Source organism: Podarcis melisellensis, assembly GCF_964234715.1.
Source record: "Podarcis melisellensis genome assembly, chromosome: 13".
Classification (NCBI taxonomy): Eukaryota; Metazoa; Chordata; class Lepidosauria; order Squamata; family Lacertidae; genus Podarcis; species Podarcis melisellensis.
This window is the reverse complement of record NC_138545.1, coordinates 31,088,016-31,108,047: the sequence shown is the minus strand read 5'-3', so window position 1 is coordinate 31,108,047 and position 20,032 is coordinate 31,088,016. Positions and strand designations below refer to the sequence as shown.

The 20,032-nt window shown below is 47.3% G+C and overlaps 1 protein-coding gene across 6 annotated transcripts in view; it reads right to left on the bottom strand.

Moving 5' to 3' along the window:
- LOC309355113 (corticotropin-releasing factor receptor 1) overlaps positions 1 to 20,032 on the bottom strand; it is a 69,351-nt gene that overhangs the window by 7,332 nt on the left and 41,987 nt on the right. For 2 of the 6 annotated variants that reach the window (XM_081885646.1, XM_081885649.1), the window contains 7 exons: positions 17,916 to 18,035; positions 11,655 to 11,740; positions 8,308 to 8,414; positions 7,914 to 8,034; positions 6,420 to 6,573; positions 5,763 to 5,823; positions 2,226 to 2,298 (listed from right to left, as the gene is read on the bottom strand). In XM_081885646.1, coding sequence (XP_081741772.1) covers positions 2,226 to 2,298; positions 5,763 to 5,823; positions 6,420 to 6,573; positions 7,914 to 8,034; positions 8,308 to 8,414; positions 11,655 to 11,740; positions 17,916 to 18,035 — 722 coding nt within the window. The other 4 variants (XM_081885651.1, XM_081885650.1, XM_081885647.1 and 1 more) reach the window with 4 other exon arrangements.

The window sequence follows — 20,032 nt, the reverse complement described above, 5'->3', positions numbered from 1 at the left end:
TGCATTCCTGTACCCGTGAAAATCTACGAAAGCATATATATATATATATATATATATATATATATATATATATATATAGTGGCCTCTTCTAACATAACAAAGGAATGTTGGGAAGACCCTACTTTACTTTGTCTCTGACAAAGAGAGAATGGGATCAAGATGGAAGAATGAGATCGAGCCCAGCCCAGACCGAAAGTTCTCCCAGAGAGAGGCTGCTTTGATTTAACATTTGTCCAGATAACACACGAGGAACCCTCATGCCTTCTTTCGCTCTCTGGCCTCCTCCAGAAGCACTAATCCTGGGGGAAATTAGGCATGAGGATTCAGGAAGTGTTACAAAGTGGCTGCCCAGAGGGCAGAGGCGGCGGCAGTCTCCTCAGGCAGCGCGGTAGGCCCTCTAACTAGACAAATCGCCTCTGACTTTCCCCCCAGGCCTCTGCATCAGCCTAGGCTGCCTGATAGCGGCTGCTATTATCCTCATCAAATAACATCATTAACAAATTTGCTGGAGGCAGGGGAGGTGTGCGAATTGTGCTGTGTTCAGTTGGTAGCGGTGCCGGTGGTAGTGTTGAGCTCGCACAAGATAGAAATTGTGCCAAGATGGCAAAAGCAATAAGGAAAGGAAGAGTGGGAGGGATAGATGGAAGGAAGAGCCCAATTAGATGTGATGCAGGAAACCTTTGGATTATTATTTTTTAAATTTAAAAACCATGTCTGAATTTGATGCGGATCAGGTGGTCAAATACAAAACAGGGATGGGGGCCTCCAGCATCTTTAATAGTTGTTTATTTCAGCCGGTGGAGCTTGTCACGTAGGCTCCATCGGCTGAAAATTCCCTTTGCTATGCAACTTATTAAAGGTGCAAGTCCTCTCCTTTGCATCAGGCCACCCTAGGTGTGGAGTGCTAATTGTTTAATCACACACTGAAATGCAGAACACCTGTATGCATGTTGGTAAGGGTGTAACATCGGAAAATTCCACTGGCTAGAAGGAAGCTCTCTCTCAGCCTTTAGCTGGGTTGATAATTAACTGTTGTTGTTCTCTGCTAGCACTCACGTGAGTGTTTAACCTTAGATCACATGATTAAGGTATTCAGTTGCAAATCTGCCATTTTGAAGGGGGTTGCCTTTTGTTCCCAGGCATAGTGAGAGAAGGATGCGATAAGAAGCCTCTCCAGGCTGGATGCAGTGTAACGCAGGCTATGGGAAAGACAGAGCACTGATCTCAGCTCTGGTTGTAATTATATATTTAAGAATATATTCTTGGATATGTACATGCTTTATACAACGTTCTGGGTGTACCATTGAGTCTTTTGTACCTGCTTTTGAAGAGGTTTGGTTAGTAAAGCTTTGAATAATAATTACGAGTCTGGACAATTTTTATTCCAAAGGGAGTCAGCCTTTATGGAAATGGTCCCCTTTAAACTTTTTTCCCTGCAGGGGAAGATACGCTTGGAGCCAGTATCCCCCCCCCCCAAGTGAAAAAAGCAGTGATCAAATTCAGAGTCCCTTCCAGGAGTGCTGACTCTAGGGGGCAGACTGTTGTCATGCCCCTCAATATTCCTTAGAAGGGGTCTCAGCCCTGCAAATGTTGAGGGGGTGGAGGAGGCCAAACAGCTGAGCCAGCACAGCATCAAAGGAAAGCTCCTCCTGAGTGTGAGAGAGGAGGAACCGGGGCCATTGAAGCTGCGTGGCACTGGGCAAGGCCTCCTTGCAACTATGCGCATGTTGGGCATGTGACGTCACAGGCATGCCATGTCACGTGTGTGCCATGCTGCTGGGCCTCCCTAATCTTCAGCCCAAGGTGACGCCTCTAGTTCCTTCCCATCTAAGATGTGTGAAAATGAAACTATCAGGACTGGTTTAACTTCATGCATGGCTTGCATCACATCTTGTTTGGCTGAAAATAAATTTAAAAAGTGTCCCTCCTAGGCATTCTGCAAAAAATGGCAAAACTGCAAGGGGGTCACTTCCAGAAGGACCAGATGCTCTTGTATTTGGGTTGAATAGGAAATTTTAGTGCAGAATTTCCCACTGACGGATCGGTCTGGCCCCTATGATCAGTTTTTGCTGCTGATGCTCCAATTTCTGCACAATTATGAAAAGGTACTGGAGTCTTGGCCTCCTTTGGTTCTTACATCACCTTAGCCGCAAAAGCAGCCTCCACCCCCCCCCCACTGTACCCCGAAAAAAGTATTGAGGGAAGGAAGGGACTTCTGCTCTTACCAACAGCACCAGTATCATGGGACCTTGGTAGATGTAGTCAGTATAAACCCCTGCTCGTTTTCCAAACCAGCACCTGTAATTCAGAATGCAGAGAACAAAGAAACCACAGTGAGGATTTAACTTCATCCACGGTTGAAGCTGAACCAGAGTCCAGGCCTTAAATCCATTTCTGACGCAGGATATAATAAAGGGCATGGGCAGAGTGTTTTTCCTTGGCCAAAACCTCCTCCTAACACATGTAGGATGAGGAAGAAGAGCTTCAAGGCTGGAAGACCAGGACCAAAACTGGATAAAATGAAAAACGTACGACACATTTCACACAAATCTATTTGATGAAAACAAACAGCCGGCATATTTAGGGATAGGTAAGTGTCAGGACGCGGGTGGCACTGTGGGTTAAACCACAGAGCCTAGGACTTGCCGATCAGAAGGTTGGTGGTTCGAATCCCCATGACGGGGTGAGCTCCCGTTGCTTGGTCCCTGCTCCTGCCAACCTAGCAGTTTGAAAGCACATCAAAGTGCAAGTAGATAAATAGGTACCGCTCCAGCGGGAAGGTAAATGGTGTTTCCGTGCGCTGCTCTGGTTCGCCAGAAGCGGCTTAGTCATGCTGGCCACATGACCCGGAAGCTGTACGCTGGCTCCCTCGGCCAATAAAGCAAGATGAGCGCTGCAACCCCAGAGTTGGTCACGACTGGACCTAATGGTCAGGGGTCCCTTTACCTTTACCTAAGTGTCAGGAAGTGTCAGAAGGGGTGGGTTTTAACCCTTCCTCCCATGCCATGGTCCCAATGAAGATAATCACCCACACCCCTACACCCCAATACTGCTGTTTGCTCCCAGAAGAAAACAGCTGCTACCACCAATGTCAGGCTTCCCTGTCAAAACAAATAGCAGCTTTGGGGAAGAAAATGAAACCAGTGCAGTTGGGAAGGAGGAGTTGGGAGAGAAAATGAAACCACCCCCTACAATGCACGGTACCATTACCCTGATCAGTCGCACTGCCTCATTCCTGCTATTTATTTCCTCTTTCTTTCTTTCTTTCTTTCTTTCTTTCTTTCTTTCTTTCAGCAAGACACACGAAACCATGCATTTATTGCATCGCCCAGCTTGAACCTCATAATCTGAGTTACTGTCACCACTCACCCCCCCCCCAAGACTGTAGTTGCTGGGAAAGGTGTCAGGGGAAAGAACAATTTTTTTAAAAGCCACCAAGAAGACCTTTCTAAGTGGCTCGGAACCCCAAAGAAGAGGGTGGGTGACTGGTTTCAGCCATAGCCACAGCCAGGACTTAACTTGAAAGTGAGAAGCCATGGCTGATAATTAAGGCAAATGGCGGCCAGCCCAAATCAATCCTGCTCACCTGAGTGATTAATGGCCATGGAAGCAACTTGCCAGGGGGCTGCTATGTCCTCCATTAGCAAGTCACTGGGAAAGCAGGATCAAGGGCCCAGAGGGAAAGGCATAAGACCCTCTCATTAAATCCCAGGCTGCTTTAGCTGGGGGGGGGGGGGACCTCCCACGATGGTGTTTCATTAGCAATGCCCAGTGCTGTGTTTACACTTTAAAAAAACAAATCATTCTGCTACCTCCATAAACTCTGCAAATTTGTCTGGATTTGCTGAATCTTCCTATTTTAGCCTGCTTTTTCTAGCTACAGAACAGAGAAGTGGGGAGCACGCTGAACATTCATTTCTTCACCTCTGCTCAACCCACTACCAAGGGCCAAGGGATGCAGAGATGTTAGGAAATTTGGGGTGGGACCTCTAGCTTGTTCAAAAATTCTATTTCTTATAAAAGTTGCTGCAGGTGGGGAGAGCAAGCTGGGTTTGAAATGCAGTGCTTGGGAAAAGAGTGGGTTAATCCCCTTCCACTCCCGCACTGTTTTCCTGATTCTAAGTTGCTTGCGACACTCCCACAAGGGGCTGCCCACTTGCCAATCACCTGGCATCATAATCAGGTCAGGTGAGTTGCTTTAGCCCTGGGTGGATAATGATAATAATAATAATAATAATAATAATAATAATAATAATAATAATAATAATTTATTTATACCCCACCCTTCCCAGTTCAGAAAATCGGCCTCAGGGCAGCTAACAACAAATTTAAAACACTTAATTGGTGCAACAAAAAACAGCATAAAATACTAGCCAGGGCTAGCTGGCTAAATTCGTCCTATTTGGGCCAGCGAAGAGACCAGGGGAGAATTAGCTGTGGGATCCCAGAGTGGGTAATCTTCTTAAAAAGGGGAGGGGAGGAAATAAAAGATCAGGCTAAGTTCAAATTGAAAGCCAGGCAGAATAGCTCTGTCTTACAGGCCCTGCGGAAGGAAGTTAAATCCTGCAGGGCCCTGGTCTCATGGGACAGAGCATTCCACCAGGTTGGAGCCATCACCGAGAAGACCCTGGCCCTGGTAGAGGATAATCTAACTTCCTTAGGGCCTGGGACCTTTAAACTATGATTATTCATGGACCTTAAGGTCCTCTGCGGGGCATACCAGGAGAGGCAGTCCTGTAACTACGAGGGCCCTAAGCCACAAAGGGCTTTAAAGGTCAAAACCAGCACCTTAAACCTGACCTGATACTCCACCGGGAGCCAATGCAACAGTTACACGGCCCTCGAAGCCCTGACAACCAGCTGATTGTTGGCGCTAGGAAAGAGCCAAGCAGGGCACTCACTCTACACAGGTCTTTGCAGGTGCCATGTGACATCAGGTGGAGGGCAGGTGGGCTTGGCTTAACAGCCTCATGGGCTTAATGGGGAGTGCCTAATCTGGCCCACTAGTCAGAGGTTTCCATTCCCTGAACTAATCCTATCCATTGGGACTAGGATACCCCTGAAATTTAAACACCTACATCCAAGGTCCTCAAAGTGGATGGTACTACCCCCCCCCCGAATGGCAGGATCACTTAGGAGGGTGCCAAAAGGTGGCAGGGGGTGCTGGAGATGTAAATGACTATCAGACTTTGAAAAGCTGGTATCACTGGATCAAGCATTCATCAGTTTTGCTGATTAATTAAACTAAGTAATTGGACTTTGAATGCACGTGCAATTAATTGCCACAGTTTCAAATTTTATTGCATTATCATCTCCCTTAGTGGGTGGTGCATTTCACTACTCTGAGTAGTGCTTTTTATAGGTTAGGGGGCCCTGGGGTGAGTTTATGGAATGAAAGGAGCGGTGGCCTCCCAAAAGTTTGAGAGCCACTGATCCACATTCTTGGTGCAGGTAAAGAGCTTTTTGTTTGGTTCATGGGTGGTTGGGGTGGTAGTTGGCAGAGTGGGGGAAGAGCACTGCCTGCCTGCAAGCAAGGCCACTCCTGATTTCTTGCTCGTCTGCTAAAATCGCCCCCAAATCTGCTCCTGATTGCCTTTGTGCAAAGCGGAGAAATGCCAGCAGAGCTTCCCTCCTCCCACCCCCAGATCCCTCCGTTAGCACCCACTCCAAGGCTGTGCAAGCCTGCTCTAGAAGCCATTACCATAGCAGCAGAAAAGCAGGATGGGGGGGGGGGAGAGAGAGAGAGACCAGGGCTGACTTACTTCTCATTGTCATAGTAGAGTTTCCCAATGGCCCAAGCGATGATGATGGGGAAAGGGATGCCTGTGGATGAAAGCAAAGACAGGTCTCAGGGCATCCGGTGAGGAATGACCTGGCATTAAGGCAAGGGGTTGTGGTAGTTGGGGGAGCATATGGGATATGTGGCCTCAGCTCAGGGACCCACCCATACTGAGCGAAACTATCACAGTGCTATTTCCTAAGCTCAGGCGCAGAGCCTGTTATTTCTTGTGTGAGGGCTCAGTGCTCCTATAATGAGTGAGAATGAGAGTGCTTCTGCGCATCTGCAGAGCGAATAGGTTAATTTGTGCCCCTGGAATCATCGCAGCTCAGCCTCAGGCCCTGTTGCCCAGGCATGATGGTGCCTCTGAGCGTATAACAAAGGCACACTGGGTCCCTATGGCTTAACTCCAGAATGTGCTTTCAGAGTCTGAAAAGATATACATGATAAACAAAAAAGTACTCCTGAACATCAGCGGAGTTCTGCGTCTAATCCAACCCCCTTGAATTTTTTGGCCAACATGGGACTCGAACCCACGACCTTGAGGTGGAGGGTCTTGTACTCTACTGACTGAGCTATCCCTTTGTCGCCTGGCTACCCTGCAGGATATGCTACAGCCACCCCTCTCCTTGCCACTCACACCAGCCGATGCAGATGAACATCCATTTCCTCAGCTTGTCTGTCGAATAGGTGAGGACAATGGCCGTGTGAAGGTAGCAGCCCTCGCCAAACATCCAGAAGAAATTGGTGACGTGGAAGTAGTTGTAGGCAGCAGTGACGAGGCGGCACCAGGGCTGTGTGTGGTGAGGAACAGGCAGAATGGATGAATTAAGAGGAAACAGCTCCCACAATCCTAGCCACAAGCAAGCCTACCCTACCTCTATGAGGACACAGCTACTCCGAACAGCTTAGCATCGTCCCCTTTCGCCTGCTAACGGCTGAACATTCATAAACAGTGAGGCTGAGGCTCCATCCTTTGGCTTTAAAATTCCCAACCCTTCAGATCAAAGCAAAGCCAACTGCAAGATAGCTCAACTCATCTGCAAATAAGCTACGGCATCACTCTCAAGATGCTTCCTTTTCACACACTAAGGAGACCTCGGCTGAACCTCAGCTGCCGGGTAGCTCAGATCAACAGACTTGAAAGCATTCCTTGGCTCAGCCTTCAACAACATGGCACCCTCTAGAAATTAGGGGCGGCAATTCCACCCAGCCTCAGCCAGGCTGCCTTAGCTTCTGCTAACAAATCCAACAAGGTGATACCTGGATTAGAATTTCATTTTTGGTCGTAGGACTGGTCATGGTGAAATATCCTGCAGTTTAACTTGCAAATATCTGACAGGTTTATGGGCCTGATCAGCTGGCTCTTTCAAACTCTTAAAGACATGCCAATGTTTTCAAGGTGCTAAAGCAAAGTGATCATGATCATGTTGGTCTATATATTAATTGGTAGCATTTCTTCCTAGGCCTACCTGGAGAAGCCAGGAAGTGATCCTGAAACCTTCTGCATGTTGCAAAATGCTCTACCACTCAGCTCCAGTCCCTTGCCAGAGGCCTATCACCTAGAGATTCCATATGTCTGGATTTTTCTGTACATTACTGTACATTACTGGGATTTCAAAGGAGGAATTGACATCGGAGTAGGGGGATTTCCAAAAGGCAGCATTTTTTTCTGGATCTTAGGCAAGTCAATTGAGAAAGCGTGTTTTATTTGGTATTTTTTTGTGGGGGGAAGCTCAACAACTTTTGGGGTGTCCTGGTTTTTATTTTTTTTAATATGGCAACCCTATCATCACCAGCTCACAATATCTTAGGGCTTTACACTATAGATCAGGGTTTCCCAAACTTGGATCTCCAGCTGTTTTTGGACTACAACTCCCATCATCCCTAGCTAGCAGGACCAGTGGTCAGGGATGATGGGAACTGTAGTCCACAAACAGCTGGAGACCCTGATAGAGATGTATGTTTTCAAGGCTTGACTTTCATATAACAGGTCAAGAAGCAGTGACCTCAAAAGTCATGGGGAAAGTTTCTCGGTCCCCCTTGCTTTTTTTTGTTTTGTTTTTCAAAGTCCAGCAGGCATCCAAGCCAAATTGCTAGCACCAGATTTGAGGCCAGGCTGAGGAGAACCTACCACGTTGCTTTCATGAACTTCTGGATTCATGGTGAGCTGGACCACAAACCACGTGGCATTCCGCAAAATGAAGGCAGTGATCAAGTTCCAGTGGATAATGTTTCGTAGGCACCGGATGCTCCTGGAGGAGGAAAGGAAAGAGCGTGCAAAATGGCAGTACAGGCCCCACTCTCAAGGCAGAAGCCCTCCCCCCTCGCATGTTACTGAATTGTCCGTACCTCTCTTTAATTTTTAGATCAGCCTTCCCCAGCCTGTCACACCCTCCAAATGCTTTTGGGACTTCAACTCCCATCAGCTCCAGCAAGCATGGCCGTGTAGTGTGTAAACATCTGGCCAGCGGCAGGCAGGCGAGGGCTGCTTCAAATGATCTCATGGGCCCTTTGGCCTGACTCACCTCAGGCGCATGAAGAGGATGAAAGCAGCTATCAGTGCTGCCAGGGAAATGCAGTGCCCAAGGTAGTTGATGATGACAGCAACATGGTAGTGCAACTTGCTTCTCTTCTGTAGGGGGAAAGGCAGGAAAAGGTTCAGCATTGGGCCACAATAGTATAGTAACTATCATTTGCAGTCCAATTCCTTCAGACCTTTTCAAAGATAATGCCACAATAGTCTTACTTTCTTTCACTAGTCAGTGGTGGAAGCAGCCTCCATTCAACAACGAAAATCTGCTTAGCCATTACCCTGAATCCAATGCTTTCCCTTTCCTCAAACCAGAGATCTGGCGCCCTCTAGGCATTGCTGGACTACAACTCCCATCAGTCGTAAGCATGGGCAACGCTGGTTGCAATTGGTGGGAAACGGACTCTTAGCAACATCATGAGAGCCACAGGTCCCTTTAGCTCCTTTATCGTGATGCTGACCTTTACATCACCTGTGAAATGATCTCCTCCTCCTCCTCCTCCTCTTCTGGGTTTAGCTAACAATCTTTTATAAGGAGCAGCATAAGTGGTAGTCAGTTCAAGAAGTAGCTTTATACTGAGCCCAACCATTGGTCCACATAGCTCAGCGATGTCTATGCTGGCTGACAGCAGCTCTCTATAGTTTCGGAGGGAGAGATCTTCCCAGCCCTCTTAGAGACACCAAGAACTGAAATCTGGAACCTTCTGCATAAAAAACGTGCTCTACCACTGAGCTACAACCATTCTTCCTCTTCTTTACATGCGTGGGAATAAGATGCTTCCTTTTGCCACTCCTGAACCATCTTCCCATAGGTTTTACTAAGTAATGGCAAGCTCCAGGGATACTGAGCATCAGAAGGTCTGAGAAGAACTGTGCACAATGATCGATGGAAGAGGACAACAACAAGAAGAGTTTGGATTTGATATCTCACTTTATCACTACCTGAAGGAGTCTCAAAGCGGCTAACATTCTCCTTTCCCTTCCTCCCCCACAACAAACACTCTGTGAGGTGAGTGGGGCTGAGAGACTTCAGAGAAGTGTGACTAGCCCAAGGTCACCCAGCAGCTGTATGTGGAGGAGTGGGGAAGTGAACCCGGTTCACCAGATTACAAGTCTACCACTCTTAACCACTACACCACACCGGCCATACCCTCCAACAATGAAAAGAGGGACGTCACATTCCATAATGATTATTTTACTATTTATACCCCACACATCTTACTGGGTTGCCCCAGTCATTCTGGGCAGCTTCCAACATACATAAAAACATAATAAAGCATTAAAAAAAACCTTCCCTAAACAGGATTGCCTTCAGACGGCCCGGGGGTTGGATAATTCTATACCCTCCAACATTTATCCAATGAAAATAGGGACATCCTAAGGAAAAGTGGAACATCAAATCAGAAACTGGAATGGCTTCTCTAATTCAGGGACGTCCCTGGAAAATAGGGACACTTGTAGGGTCAGAAATGTTTTTCTAAGAGTAGCATTTGGACTTGATCGGTGAGATATAGGAAAAGGAAGCAGCCCAGAAGCTGACTGGTCAGCTGGTCTGGTCTGTCACATTCATTCAGCCTTTAACAGCATTATGTCTTGTCACATGAAAGTGCTTGTAGAACAGGGCAGCCTTTTCCAGCCAAGTGGACAGAGGACTTTGACATGGAACCTGCGGGCCACACAGTGTCTTGTCGCACCAGGGGAAGGGGAAGCAAGGTCAAAACTGGGTGCCCTCCTCCAGCCTTTGTGCCAACTTTCGAAAGCTGGCTAAGTGAGGTTGCCGGGCTTTGGGATGGAGGTGCAAGACTCTGTCAGGGTCCTAGACCATCTCATCTACTTCCCAAAGCTTGGAAAGTGCTAACTAGGATTTGGGAAGGAGGCAGGAGGACCCTATGATCCTATCAGAGCCTCATGCCTGTTTCCCAAAGCCCAGCACTTACTTACCAAAGCCCAGCACTACTGGGCAGGGGTGTCAAATGTTGCTGAGGGCCACCAAAGCAGGCCTCAAGGGCCACATGTGGCCCCTGGGCTGTGCCTTGGACCATCCTGTTGTAGAAGGAGGGGTCCTCAGAGATGTGGAACCGAGTACAATGTGGGGGAAAACAACTTGCAGCCTTCTGATGTTTAAGATGCTACTGTCCTCTCACAAAGGGGGGGGGGCACAGCTATTTCTCTCTCCACCCTCCCCCCCACATTAATTGCTAATTCACAGAATGGATGCAAGCTTCACAGCAAGACAGTTGGCTAATTTAATTATCCAGCCACCCTCTCCTGCGACTTCAACCCAAGCCCCCAGGGACAGTCAAATGTAATTGCCGCTGCGGATATATCATGTTTCCAGGAACCTTTTCTAAATTCTAATTAAGTGACAGCCTTCTGGGATTTTCCAGATAATGGCTACACCATGAAAACTCCTTGCACACCTCCTTCTCGTGCCCCTCCACTAAACACACATGCGCGCACACAAGCTGCATAGTCAGAAAATATATGCACCAGCCACTGGCTGTTGCTACGCAGCTGCAGTGACACTCTGCCCCATGGCAGAATCCATGGGCCAGGCTTGAGAGTAGGGACCCAAATCAGAAGGTTTAGAAGGTGACCACACTATTAAGAGCAGCAGAGAGAGAAGACGACAGATCTGATCTGTAGAGCTTAGTTCATTGGGAAAGTCTCCTTTGCATACTCACTTGATATATCCATGGAGATTAAAAGGCATCAATAAAACCAGAATCAGTACCCCAACTTTTGGGTCATTCAGCTTTAAAGCTAAAACAAAGCCAGCAGGTGTAATCTCTGCTTCAACTTTATTCTATTTATAAGATCTCTTACTTGCTCTTCATCATGAGGTCCCATGGCAGGTTACAGCAATATAGCCATACAATTATGAAGACAAATAAAACAGTTCCGAACAAAAATGGAACAGTCTAGACTCGATTAAACAAGAACAACAAAAAAAGGAGGTGGATCCCTGGAAGCAAAAGCCAGGGTGAATTTTATTTATTTATTCCGTTTATATACTGCCCTTCATTCTAAGAGCTCAGGGCATTTCACAAGATAAGAACACAGGTAAAGTAATACTCTCAGAGGATTGCATCCAATGGTAACCCTGCTCAGAGTAGAGCCACTGAAATTAATGGACCCAAGTTAGCCATGCTCCTTGATTTCAATGAGTCCGAGTAGGACTAATATTTGAGTAGGGCAATTTCTTTGAGGGAAGTTGTGAAAGTTAATCTGGCCCTTTATATAGAGAATCCCAGGGACTGTGTTACTCAGGTGGTAGTGAGGCACGGTATGGCCGCTTTATAATGAAATATAGCCCTACTTGAAATGTATGGCAGTTCATACCTCCTCGGTGAGGATCTCCTGACACTGGGAGTAATTCACACGGATTGCCCAGCTCCCGTTTGCAAAGCATTCTCTGTACACATTGTCTGGAAAAGAAAAATGCAGACAAAGAGATTGAGAGAGGTCTTGGGAGTGTGACACAAGCTATGTGAGAGACTCGTTGAAGTCGCAGCGGTGGCCAGCCCTCCAGGACATTTGGCTGCCTGAGGTCAACAGCAAATGGCGCCTCTGCCCAACCCCCTTAATTAGGTATTATTATAATATTTAAGGCCTTTGTATACTGCTTAATCATCAGCATGTCTAACCTTAAGTACTCAAGGTTAGCCAAGTTATTTTCGTTCCTGAGGCATACAGTCCCACAGGAATCTCTCCCTGTCGCTGACTATCAAAGTACAATGATAATAAATCAAACAACTAATAATTTGCTGCCATTTCATGACACAGGAATCAGTTGCCTGAGGCCTCAGTTGCCTCTCTCTATCCAATAAGAGGGCTAGAACAAGATATGCTGACAGAACAAGCAAAACAATTACTGGCTTTCTTATTTGAACCAGCCTGAAGTCCTGTGAACACTAAGGAAGCCCTACTGAACAATGTGGGATTTGCCTCTGAATAAACATGCGTAGCACAGGGACATGGGTGGCGCTGGGGGTTAAACCACAGAGCCTAGGACTTGCCGATCAGAAGGTCGGCGGTTCGAATCCCCTCAACAGGGTGAGCTCCCGTAGCTCGGTCCCTGCTCCTGCCAACCTAGCAGTTCAAAAGCACGTCAAAGTGCAAGTAGATAAATAGGTACTGCTCTGGCGGGAAGGTAAACGGCGTTTCCGTGCGCTGCTCTGGTTTGCCAGAAGTGGCTGAGTCATGCTGGCCACGTGACCCAGAAGCTGTACGCCGGCTCCCTTGGCCAATAAAGCGAGATGAGCGCCGCAACCCCAGAGTCGGCCATGACTGGACCTAATGGTCAGGGGTCCCTTTACCTTTTAAACCTGCGTAGCAGGTGGTGGGGAACATAGTCATAGAATCATAGAATTGTAGAGTTGGAAAGGACCATGAGGGTCATCTGGTCCAACTTCCTGCAATTCAGCAATATTTTGCCCAACGTGGGGCTTGGACCCACAACCCTGAGATTAAGAGTCTTCTGCTCTACAGAGTTGCTGGACTCCATATCTCATCAGCTCCAACCAGTGATGCCAATGGTGAAGGATGCTGGGAGATGTAGTTCAGGGCTACAGGTTCCTCATTGCTGAGGATTATCTAGAACAAGGGTGGGGAACCTTTGGCTTTCCAGATGTTATCAGATTACAACTTCCATCATCCCTGGCCATTGGCCTTGCTGGCTACTTGTAGAGTTGGGGTCCAGCAACATCTGGAGAACCACAGATTCTCCACCCTGTTACAGAAGTTAAGCTTTCGAATGACACTCTCTACCTGTGTCAAACGGTGGTATTTAAGTGTTTCCAGGTGGGTGTTTACGGCGGGGTCAGCGCTTCACATGCATGCAGGTTTGATTCTATTTCTTTAGCTGTGGTTCCTGCATTGCGAGTGGATGGGCTAGATGACTCTACAAGTCTATGATTTTTTTTAAAAAATGGTACTGTCCACACAACAATGTTGGCCTCAAAATTCCAGCCCGTATCCCTACGCCCTATAATCCTGATCTACCCATTCCATGAAAAACCCAATAAGGAAATAAAATTGCTGACAATGACGCATTTGTGATTATCTCACTGACCCATTTGCAAATTACCATATTATTCGCTCTATAGGACACACTTTTCCCCCTCCAAAAATTAAGGGGAAATGTGTGTGCGTCCTATGGAGCGAATGCAGGCTCCTTGGCTTCAGCAATAGTAATGCGAAACCTCCGAAGCGCAGAGGGAGCGCTCCCTCCGCGCTCCGGAGGTTTCGCGTTGCTTTCGCTGAAGCCTGGAGAGCGAGAAGGGTCAGTGCGCACCGACCCCTCTCACTCTCCAGGCTTCAGGGATAGCCGCCTGAAGCCTCTGGAGCGCAGCGCAAGTTCCCACTGTGCTCCAAAGGCTTCGGACGGCTATCCCTGAAGCCTTCGGAGCGCAGCGGGAACTCTCACTGTGCTCCGAAGGCTTGGGTTCCTTTTGCTGAAGCCGGGAGAGCAAGACTCTCCCGGCTTCAGCAGAGAGGGAGAGCTGCACAGCGCTCCTTCAGCGAAGCGGGAGGAGAAATGGAAGGGGCTCTGTTTCTCCTGCCGCTTTGCTGAAGGGGCGAGCTGAGCAGAGAGGGGGAGAATTTTTTTCCTTGTTCTCCCCCTCTAAAACAAGGTGCGTCCTATGGTCGGGTGTCCTATGGAGCAAAAAATATGGTAAGCTCCTTCTTAATCATTCCGCAGCCCCAAACAATAAAACAAGATGTTACAAATTCAGGCTGAAGACTTATGGCTTACACACGCATGTATCCCTGAGTGTCTCATAACTCGAGCCACTCAGCTGCAGTGCACTCAGTGAAAAGTATTGTTCTTGAGATAATGTGAAAGCCCAGCCTCTGATGTTTGATGAGTTTTCGCAGCCAAGTCAGTCTTTGATGCTTCTGCAGTCATTGTCTGCTGAAAGCGCTGCTCGCTCCCTTCAGAACGCAATTTGAAAAACACAGTTGATACAGAACATGTAATTTGGCCCAGTCTAGTATTCTTTAGGACAAAGGTGGTCTGAGCAGCAGCGGAATTGGATTACACATAATCATAGGGTGTTTTCAAATCGGGCAAAGTTACACAATTGGCCTGTGACATAACCATGGATAAGGTGGAGAAAATTGGATTTGTGCCTGCTGGCTTCACCCTTGACCTTGCGTTCATACTTTGGGATGAAGTTGTGCTGGCTGCAAAGGGGTGGCAAGGAACTCTATTGATGGCCTTGACCCCTGGAAAAAAACCACTTTACTAAAATAGCCACATTAGAAATTACTGCATTTTACACGACCTAAGTACTCAAAGTGTCCCAAGTGAGGGCAAGGCGAGGAGGAAGGGTGAAGAAACTGCACATCTTTATATTGCGGTGCAAGAAGGACAGGAAGTTTCTTCTGCATTTGATCTTGCCACAACACTCGCATGTCCTATATATATCATACCCTCCATAGTCTCCAGCAGTCTATCTTCACACCACCTTGCCATTTCTCCTACCCTCAGCTTTCAACCTTTGTCTAAGCTCACAATCTTAGACAGGGAATCTTAGAGAGACAACCTGAGACAGATTTCTGAGGTGATTCTTGTATCTGCGCTGGACCTGCGCTCCTGGGGTTGAGCTTTTCTCCCAGCTTTGGTGAATTCCTCAGAGCTTCTTGGCCCATTTTATTTTCCTCAGGAGTCTTGCAGATAACCTTAGAAAAAGATGGGAATGGCTGTGGCAAGTCAAGGTCTTAATAAACTTTAGCCCCTGGAGAACGAGATGGGGGGGGGGACACATACACACTGCTTTTCCCTCTTGACGGGAGAAAGGAGGGAAAGGGGGAAGCTAAACCTTTGCTGAAACTGTGTGACAGGATCGTTTTTGCTCACATGACAGCTTCATTGCTGGCCGTTCATCCTCTCAGAAACTATGAGGCTATTCCCACTCATTTCAAATCAAAGCTGTCAGGTCAGATTGGAAGGGTGATAAGCCATAGCTGCTTCGGCAGAGCAAGCCAAGTGAAATGTGGATAGACTTCAAATAAGCAGGGTGGTGAGGCATCCTGTTGTCTCTGCCATTTAGCTCCTACAGTGTTGGCAAGGGCTTGGCTTGGACTCAAGGGTAGCGTGTGGCAGGCAGTATTCCTGCCACTAGGCCCAACCAACTTGAACCCCTGATCCCATACCCCACAAGTGCCCTGGAAAAATAGGGACATCCTATTTCTCTCCCGCCCCCCACAAGAGCATGGCGGCCATTTTGGGTGCCATGATATCACATGATTTCGTGTCGAGATCTCGTGCTGGAAAAGCGCTTTTGGAGGGGCTGCGATCTCACACGGGTCACATGACTCGCAAAGGGAGCACAGACAGGAAGACGCATGCCCCGGTTTTGGGATGCAACATGTTGGAGGGTATGCGATGCTGGTGGCCAAGATGGTGGCAGTGGACAACATGAGGCTTGCCAAGGCCCCTTGCCCCTCCCAGTTTTTATTCCTGCTCCCTGCCCCCCTCCCAATTCCTAGCGGTGCTTAACACAACAAAGTGCAAAAGAACTGAACTGGAAAAATAGGACACCATCCAAAGAGAGCAGGAAGATGGCCTGCTTTCTTCCCCAGCATGATGTTCAGGGTTGTGACAGGACCATGGCTCTTTCTGACAAGCTGGAAATCAAGCAGAAAAGTCTGCAAAGAGGTCAGCATAATCCAACCACTGAGGAGGCAGTATAGAAGATCCCCGTGATTCAATTTGCACGTTACATGTTAATACTAGTGCAGTGACCTCTTTTTTATTTTTTAAGGTGGAAATTTAGAACACAGAAGTACGGGGCAGGAGGAGTGGAAGAAGGGAGCTCCTTTCTGTACTTGCTGTTTCCCTGCCCGAGACACCCCCCCCCCACACCAGGGGTACCCCCAATTCAAACATGCATTTTGAACCCTGCTGCCACGGTGAGCGGCAGGAGCAGTGGGGAGGGGAGTAGGTGTGGAAAGGGTTAAGCAGTGGTGGACCTTGGCACCTCAAATTTCAGTGGCGCCCTGTGCAGTGTGCCAAAATCCATCGCCCCCACCTCTTGCCTTCCATTGGATATCATAGTTGCAGTACCTGTTGCAGCGCCCCAGAAGCTCTGCACACAGTGCAACTGAAGCGGTTACACTCCCCTAGAGTTGCTTTGGAGTTAGGCATGACACTCCTCACCCCCATTTCTCTGTTCCTGGCCATTCCCACTCCCCACAAGGTATGGTTCTTTCTTTTTAGAAACGGCTGCAAGGCTATGTGTTTGGCGCTAACAAAACGGAGGACTTCGGTTGTGTACATATTCTGGTTTACTCTGGCTCCTGTGCACTCTCACTGCTAGTATTTGAAGGGCCCATGAAGTTAGTCACAACCCAAATCTATCGTGTAGTTCCTTGAGAAATACTGCTGTTTAATGTGCTTTCCCTCAAGCTAGATTCTATCCAATTCATAAACATCTGCTGTGTTCATTTTGCAGTTATGCTGAGGTGTGTACAATTTGAGGCAGCCATTGTGCATGTGCCGATAACAGCTTTATTGAATAGGATTTGTGTAGGGCGTGTGTTTACAAGCATGGGAAAACATTTCACGTAATGCACATTGGGTGAAGACATCCCTGCATTTTCTCTGTGTTTTAAGCCACTAATGTGCACGTAGCATTTATGTCAGTACTGTAAAAGGTAAAGGGACCCCTGACCATTAGGTCCAGTCGTGGCCTACTCTGGGGTTGCAGCGCTCATCTCGCTTTACTGGCCGAGGGAGCCAGCGTACAGTTTCCAGGTCATGTGGCCAACATGACTAAGTCGCTTCTGGCGAACCAGAGCAGCGCACAGAAACACCGTTTACCTTGCCACCGGAGCGGTACCTATTTATCTACCGTACTTAGATAAATGTACTGTAGTGTGGAACAAATGCAGGCATCTTTCCCTGCCTTGAAAATTCTCCCCAGGACAAAACTCTGCAAATCTCGACTTGGTCAGCCTCACAAAAAGGCTTCTTACCAAAAAAAAAAAATCTCCATGAGGAATAGCCAAGATGACAACATATCCTTTATAGCACTGGTAGATAAAATCTCCCAAGACCATGGGCATCAGAGACATTAACATCTTATCCTGGAAGGGTAACATGTCGTTCTGATTCATAACCATCACCCCATTTAACTGCAAAATTTGAGATTCTGACACTATCATCACTGGGGTTCTTCCCTTTCTTCATCTCTGTTAAGAGACAACATTGGGCTCATCCACACTCCCCTTTGTCCCCTCATTTGCAGGCGCAGGTCCACAAGGTTTTTCTTTTGTCCTGCCTCTTTCTCCGGGAAAACCCTCTGTTACTGCTGAATCGGAACAAACATCAGTCTGCAGTAAACCTGATTGACATTTGTTCTGATTCAACAGTAAACCACAGATTTCCCGGGGAAAGTGGTGGGACAAATGGGAAAACCTCTTGGATCTGTGTCTAGAAATTGCAGGAAAAATGTGAGCCCACTGAGTACTTTTTGCAAACTTTTGCTTAAAGGAACTGAAGGCAACGTGTCGAATCTCCAGCCCACGAATGAAAATAGGCTGATCTGTCTATCTCAAGGTGCCCTCCTTGCAACCCCCCCTCTTCCGGCTTACTTGAAGTGTTGTATCGCACTCCGAAGAAATACTCGGGACAGGGGCGGGCCACCATCTGCCCTGCTGCACTGCGAGGCCAACATGTCCCTATCAGATCCACCAAGGCATAGCACTGGGGACCTACAGGGAAGAAAGCAAAGAGGAATTAGCAAAATAGTCACAATGACATCGTAATTTATTTATTTTTACAAGCCCACCCAGAGGCCCAGTAGGCTAGAATTCTACTGCCAAAGAAGCGTAACTGAGACAATTGCATGGATGCAGAAATTATCTAATGAGAAGAATTTGAAACAACCATCACCACATACCCTCCGACATTTCTCCAGTGAAAATAGGGACGTCCCATTCCATACTCTGGGCAGCTTCCAACATATATAAAAAATACTAAAACATTAAACATTAAAAACTGCCCTATACAGGGCTGCCTTCAGATGTCTTCTAAAGGTTGTACAGTTACTTATCTCCTTGGCTCAGGGGTCACATACTAGGGTTGCCATATTTCAAAGACTGAAAATCCAGACAGAAAAGTTGTCAAGCTTTTTTTGGCAAAGTTGTCAGATTTCCCCGGACATTTCAGCAATTTCTGTCCAGACGTATGCCAGCCCTACCTATTTCTCTGATGAAAGTAGGGATGTTCTAAGGAAAAGCGGGATATTCCGGGATCAAATCAGAAACCGGGCTGGCTTCTGTAAGCCCGGGACTGTCACTGGAAAATACGCACGCTTGGAGGGTCTGTAATTCCTAGATGAAAGTGTCTCCTGCAGAGAAAGGTTTGAAGGATTTGAAGCAACCCTCAGCGGATGAGGTTTCGTTTTGTTCTTGCTGAGGACGACTGCCATGTTGGGGGTTAGGAAGAAAAGTTCCATCCATTGACTGGCAATCTTGGTTTGTTTGCCACTTGACTGGTGTGTGGTTTGACTCCCTTGCTTGAATCATCTCGGGAGCAATTTGCTCTGCTACCAGCACCATTTCTGAAGGGCAATTGCTCTCTGCTTGCGGAACAGCACAGCCTGGCTGGCGCAACCTGGAGTAGGGAGGAGGGTAGTTTAATGTGGCCTACATGACCTTTGGTCTCTTCCAGGATTCTATGAATTCCGATGGCTTTCCCACGCAACTTCTGTGCCTCGCATGTTTTCCCCCTTGTTTGGTTTGACACCGGGAGGGGTTGGGTGGCAGCATGCAGCTTGTCACATTTGCAGAAAGCACCCGGGTCCTACTGTTTAATAAATGCCATTTCGTGGTTCCTTCCCTCCCTCTGGAATGCTGAACCTAATTAGCCCGTGGTCTCTGTTATTAAGTGAGTCATTTCTGAATGCTTCTGGAATTAGCTCCTTCAAATTACTTAAGACCATGCTGAAAACAGCAGTCTCTCCTCTGGTGTGCCCTAGAACAGGCAGTTCTCCAAAACAGCAAAAAAATAAAATTAAATAAAATTATAAAATCCATCGCCAAGAACATTACATCTCCGAACTTCGTCCCACATGGAGCCATTCACCTGCTTTGGAGGTGGAGAGATTCAAAACTCTCTGTAATTATCTCTATTTGGACCACCACATTTGTTTTTTGTTTTGTTTTGTTTTGCCACCACAATTTTTCTTATCCTCATAAGAGGCATAATACTAGAGATAAGGAATTGGAAGAATAGTTCCCTAAAACCCTGTGCCTGATGGCAGCAAGGAGAGGGAGGTGAAGACCTCTGAGATTAAATTAATTTTGGGAACACCTAGATTGTTTGCAAAGATGCATGATATAAATCCCACTAATTCAAATTGTGTGTTTGTGTGTGATGCTGTTGAGTTTAGAAAACAGGATTTGAAGTACAGAGTTCAGCAACTTGATATTATTTCCTTAAGCTGCATCAACAAGACTTACATGTTGAACATGATTTGATGCTGACTTGGGTGGGCCTGGGCCACTTAATGTTCACCCTGGACAGAGACTGAGCCATGCATAACTCAAAATGACCTGGACTCAGGAGTCCGTGCATTGGAGTAGTACTAAGGTACCAAGAACCCTAAGACCATCTCCCTGGACCAGCACAGGAAAAAAAGTGTCTGCAGAGCTTCCTTCTGCCAAGATATCCACAGATGAGAATTAACCCTCCAGGGGCCATGCTT